This window comes from Solanum pennellii, chromosome 11, assembly GCF_001406875.1.
Source record: "Solanum pennellii chromosome 11, SPENNV200".
Lineage (NCBI taxonomy): Eukaryota > Viridiplantae > Streptophyta > Magnoliopsida > Solanales > Solanaceae > Solanum > Solanum pennellii.
The window spans coordinates 65,181,787-65,187,693 of record NC_028647.1 but is presented as its reverse complement, the minus strand read 5'-3'; the positions used below and the strand labels follow the sequence as shown (position 1 = coordinate 65,187,693).

Here is a 5,907-nt window from a genome sequence, read left to right as displayed (position 1 = left end):
GGGCATTTTTTGTAAGATTTTGATTGATACTTATTCACTCAATTTCGGGAAAGAGGGGATTACAGTTTCATAAGTTTTTCTTTTAGAAAACAAAATTTAGGGTTTCAGCTGGTATTTAGAATTTCGTGGTTTTCTCTTTTGAAGTAAAGCAATTTAGGGCCTAAGTGGTATCTTTGACTCAGTTTTGAAAAAAGAAAAAGTTGATTTCATTCACCAAGTAGTTAATGAAGTCGTTTGATCGAGCACCAGAAGACATTAGGTTTAGTTTCCAGCAAAGAAAAGGAAAAAAAAAACTGATTTATATCCATTTGTTCTAGCCTTGATATATAGGGTTACCTCATACATATTGCTACTGACAGTTGACATGTATCATGTGAAAAAAATCGAGCTGAGCATAAGCTGACACGAACACCACGATTATAAAAAAAAAAAAAATTTAACCAATACTTCCTTTATTCACTTTAAACTATACATGCCTTCTTTAGAAATAATAAAAATATACCTATTTTATCATGATAATCATATTAATTAATTTTCAATTTTAGGTCTTGAAAAATATTTTTTTAAAAAAATCAATGTTAAACGGTAAACATACAACAACAATAATAATATCATTAAAGTAATCTCACACAATGAGGTCGGAAGAATTGAGGATCAATCATGACTTTATATATATATATATATTAAAAATAACAAGTAAATTAAAAAAATATTTTTTTAAAAATAAAAATAAATGATTTTTTTTTAATAAGATAGACAATTAATACGAGAAAGAGATATTTATTTTCATTGTACAAATATTTTAAATAGGGACAAAAGTTAAATAGTGGCACAAAATAAATCTCAGCTAGTACTCTAACCTAATCTCTCAAATTCACCAAAATTTATTTTTCCCCAAAATTCGAATCCCTAAAAATTTCAAAGCAAATTCGGAAGCCATTGTTCTTCTTCCTCTTTATTATAGGTATTTATCTCTTGATTTCTTTTGTTTCGCCAATTTATATTAGCTTTGATCCTTAATGTTGTTGTTGTTTGTTTATAATGTTGTTGTATTTTTGTCTTATTTAGATCTGTTTATATACCCTTTTTACACAATAGTGAAAAAAAAGAAAATTTTTTGCTTTTTGGGTTGTTAGGAGGTAATTCTCTCTGTTGGGGGTTCTTGTTTTTGCATTATTTAGGGTGATCTATTGTATTCTTGAATTTTAGGTTACCTTTTTTGTTGGGTACGAGGAGAGATAGGACGAAGAACTATTCGGGAAAAGTGATTAGACATAATATGATGCAGCTACTACTTATCTAGGACAATGCCATAGATATGAGGGTACGGAGGTTAGGTTAGAAGGTTAGTAGGTAGTTGAGCTTTGACTCACTTTTCGACAAATTGAGGCTTTGTAGGAGCTTGGAAGCTCCATGTTTGTCATAGTTTTACCCTTATACATGTACTTTTTTTTCTTGAGTTTTACGTTACCTTTATCGTCTTGTTTATTGGGTACGAGGAGAGGTAGAGGTAGGTTGAAGAACTATTTGGGAAAAGTGATTAGACTGAATAGGATGCAACTTCAGCTTATTAAGGACAAGACCATAGATATGAGAGTGTGGAGGTTGCAGATTAGGTTAGAGGGTTGGTAGGTTAGTAGGTAGTTGAGCTTTGACTCATTTTTCGACGAATTTAGGCTTTGTAGGAGCTTGTGAGCTCCGTGTTTGTCATAGTATTAGCCTTATACATGTATCTTCTTTTCCGTTACCGCATTATTTCACTGTGATTGTTTCTTTTATTTGACACTGTACTTCTTTTATTAATTGGCATGTTTTCTTTTACTGTTATATGCCCTTTCCTGTATGTACTTCGATTTGTTGCACTTGAGACGAGAGTCTTTTGGAAAAGACCTCTCTACCTCTACGAGGTAGGGGTAAGGTTTGTGTACACTTTCCCCTCCCCAAACTGCACTTGTGGGATTACATTGGGTATGTTGCTGTTGCTTTGTGGTCTTTGTTTCTGGGGTGTAGTTAATTTGCCATTTTCTTCTTCTTATTTTTCAAGCAACATTGGTTTTGTACAACTTCCGCTGATTCTTGAAATTTCTTACAGGGCTCTGCTGTTGAATATTTAGGGTTAGGGGAACCAATTTTATGGAATTTGAATGCCAAAGAGGTACTAAGATTGGTTTGAAAGATTGTTCTATAGATTGTGTAGACTACCCCTGCAGAGAAAAAGTTGATACTAGTTTTTTTGAACCTTCAAAGAACCCAAAGAGTTCCATATTTGACTCAGAGAAGCAAAAATCATTGTGGAGATTGGATGGGAAAGGTGGTAGTTTGAGTTTGAAATGCGAGGAGTTGCTCGCTGTTAATGAGGTTTTGCCTGATAGTCGGTCTATTACTGACCTCCCTCCGGCTTTGATCTCAGAAATACTTAATTGCTTAGAACCAAAGGAGCTTGGTGTTGTTTCGTGTGTGAATGCGTCATTGTATCGTCTTGCTTCGGAGCACCATGTGTGGAAGGAGTTCTATTGTGAAAGGTGGGGGCAGCCAATATTGTTGGCACCTTTGGGCGCAGAGCATGCAGATGAGAAGTCGTGGAAGGAGCTTTTCGTGGAGAGGGAGTTCCGTAGTAAAACATTCATGGGACGCTATAGTATTGATACATTGTATGGTCATACCGAGGCTGTTAGGACTGTTTCTGTTTTATCTTCAAAGAAACTTCTGTTTACTTCAGGGTATGATCAGATAGTGCGAATGTGGGACTTGGAAGAAGGTTTATCTATTGCATCATCTCGCCCTCTTGGCTGCACTATTCGTGCAGTTGCGGCTGATTCGAGGCTCTTAATAGCAGGGGGTACAGATGGATTCATACATGGTTGGAGAGCAGAGGATGGAAATCCACATCTCTTTGATCTTAGATCACCTCAGAACCAGAACATGGAATTCAGAGTTTGGGAACATGAAGGACCAATAACATGTCTGGCATTGGATTTGAATAAGATGTACAGTGGTTCTTGGGACATGAGTATTCGTGTTTGGGATCGTTCTTCTTTGAAATGTCTGAAAGTTCTAATGCACAATGACTGGGTTTGGAGCCTTGCTCCCCATGATACAACAGTAGCGAGCGCTGCAGGCTCAGATCTTTATGTCTGGGACACTAATATTGGGTCAGAACTTGCTACCATCAGCAATGTTCATGCTGGAAATGCTTTTTCCTTGGCGCGAAGTCACACAGGGAAGCTCCTATTCAGTGGAGGGGAAGATGGAGCTATACGCATGTTCGAGATCAGTAGAAATGATAAGTTCCATCTCAGGCGTGTGGCGACATGGATTCCTCACTCGGGTGCTGTTTATTCTCTTGCATTTGAGTTCCCTTGGCTTGTTTCAGCTTCCAGTGATGGAAAACTCTCACTTATTGATGTGAGAAAGCTGTTGAGGACGAATCGGAGTTATGTGATGGAGAAGCCTTCGAAGGTTGAGAATAGGGCTATAGAGCCACCTCAAAGAATGTTACATGGATTTGCGAGCAATCTGTTTGCTGTGGATGTTGGTCTTGATCGTATTGTATGTGCCGGAGAAGAAGGCATTGTTAGGATCTGGAACTTCTCAGAAGCTTTGGAGATTGAGCAGAGAGTTCGGGCATTAAGAGGACTAAGGTTAGAGAACAGAATGAGGAGGCGTAAACTTCAGTCTGAAATGACTGGTAAAGTTAGCCGCGCTGATCAGTGCTCAGTTGCTGCTAAGAAGAATCAATTGAATGGTGATAGGAACAGCTGGCGCAACAAGCGTAGGGTGACTGGGAAGCAGAAGGCCTAGTAATTATTGCAGTTTGTCAATATCTCCTAAAATATGCCTTGCTCATGGCTAATCATATGCAAAATGCATATCTTAACGTTTAAGTCTTCTGTAGTTTTGCCTTTGCCTGTTTCTCATTTACATTGGTATTCAATTTGAAGGAACAACCTGTTCCCTTTGGCATCCTTTTCCTTATTTGGTTGATTTCCTGGTGTCTTATGTCACTGACAAGGGCTTACCAATGTTAATTCGTGATACTTTCAGAATGCAAAAATGTTTATTTTCTGATATGATCGACCTCTTTTCCTGTTTTCGTTGATGCTGGCAATCAAAAGGTCAGATTATTATCTGCTTTGTTTTTTCTATGAAACTGGTAAGTAGTGATACTATAAATGTCAACAGCCAAGCACTAAGACAGTGCTTGTAACATGCAGGGATGTTATCTGCTTTGTTGCTCTACTTGATATGACCTGCCTTGCTATGCTTGTTCTTGCTTTAACATACAGTGATTCCTTTAAAAGCTAGTTTTTATGTTATGGAGAACCATATCTCAAACAAGATAGGGTTTTTTTGATATATATGAATCCTCATTTACCATGTTTCTCCGTTTAAGCTGAGAATGTATTGGCAGAAGGAGAATAGTGAGGGGTTCTTGAAATAGTTTATTTTTGTCAGTCTCCTATAACTAAACAAGTACGGTGATTTGTTTAAGATCATAAGCTTTAAGCTACGTTTAGTATGTGTCAAGAATTTGCTACCTGAAAAGGGAAATAGAAATACAAAATGTATGTTCTTTGTTATGGGGATAAAACAGGTGGTTCACATAAATTTTGCTTCCAAAACCACATAGAAATACCTCCCAAAAATAATAATAAGAGAACAAAAATTACAATAAGAAAGCAAAATGTGATTGTAGAATAATAAAACAAAAAAATTGACCAGTTATCATGCAAATGATATACGAAATATCTCACGTTCAAGTAAGGTATGAAAAAGAGCGGCATCTCAAGAAGGGGTATAATATATGCAACTTATCTTGACACAAGCATCAACGACTTATTTTATGACATAAACATGCGATCTAAAGATACGGATGACTTCAATCGTAAATATACGTGAATAAGCTAACAAAATTCAACATCTAATACACATATAAAAAAAACTTTGACCTTGTATAATTTCCAAGTATGAATCTCTTTAGTCTCCTAGCTCTCCCCGAATTATAGCCCGTGTAAAATAACTTTATCGTTACTGCAATGCTCCCTTCGTTATTCATATATAGTTTCATATATGAATGCTAATCAATTTTAAAAAGTAATACTTGAAATTGCAACGTTGAGACAAACAAAACATTCATAATCTCAACAAGATATATAAGTTCGAGATTAAAAAGAAAAAACTCGCCCAATTCGATATTGCATGAATATACTCCGTATAATTTCATATGAAGAGAATATCGAACCTTATTCCTATCTTACAAAGACATAAAAAAAATAACAAGATTAACACACATAAAGAACAGTTATAGTAGAGCCATAAACGAGTGTCAATTTTCTTTTACTACAAATACTGTTAAAGGTGGGATTTTTCCAAGAAACAGGGAGGAAGAAACGAACCCAGAAATTCATTTTTCTTATTTGGGGTTCCAAAATGTGGTTCTTAGGAAGTAAAAGTTGGGTTCTTGGATCAATTTTCTATGTGGGTTTGTTGTTAAAGATGGATTTGTGTATGGGAAATGATGAATTGTTTGTGTCTACAAATGGTACTTCTGGGTGGCCAGCATCAGTGACTTCTATGTACATTTTGGGTGATTCTTCTGTTGATTGTGGGGATAATACTCCTTTTTACCCTATTTTGCACCAAAATCTGTCTTTAAACCCTTGTAATGGCTCTGATCAAACCCTTCTTCCTCAGCTTCTTGGTACTTACTCTCTCTCTATCTCTCTGTTTCTCTGTTGTTGCCTTTCTTTATCTATTTAGTGTATACGTATTGTTATTTCTCTGATTCTTTTTGGTATTTGTGTAGCTATGGTGATGAGAAATTCAAGAAATGTTTGAACTTCCAGTGTTCTCTTTTCTGGTTATTCATTGTGTGTCTCTGTGTGTGTGGTGGTGGTTGGGGGGGGG

The 5,907-nt window shown here is 36.2% G+C and overlaps 2 protein-coding genes across 2 annotated transcripts in view; both read left to right on the top strand.

Annotated features, from left to right (window-relative positions):
• The first annotated feature begins 811 nt into the window (after positions 1-811).
• LOC107005029 (F-box/WD-40 repeat-containing protein At5g21040) lies at positions 812-4,092 on the top strand. The gene is made up of 2 exons (XM_015203486.2): positions 812-964; positions 2,093-4,092. Exon 2 carries the CDS (start codon positions 2,134-2,136, stop codon positions 3,799-3,801), a length of 1,668 nt encoding a protein of 555 aa, XP_015058972.1. The 5' UTR covers positions 812-964; positions 2,093-2,133; the 3' UTR covers positions 3,802-4,092.
• Positions 4,093-5,246: 1,154 nt separating this feature from the next.
• Positions 5,247-5,907, top strand: part of LOC107003498 (GDSL esterase/lipase At1g71250-like) — a 3,634-nt gene continuing 2,973 nt past the window's right edge. The window contains exon 1 of the mRNA XM_015201841.2: positions 5,247-5,701. Within this exon, the coding sequence (XP_015057327.1) occupies positions 5,431-5,701 (271 nt within the window). The 5' untranslated portion in view covers positions 5,247-5,430. The remainder of the gene's footprint in view (positions 5,702-5,907) is intronic.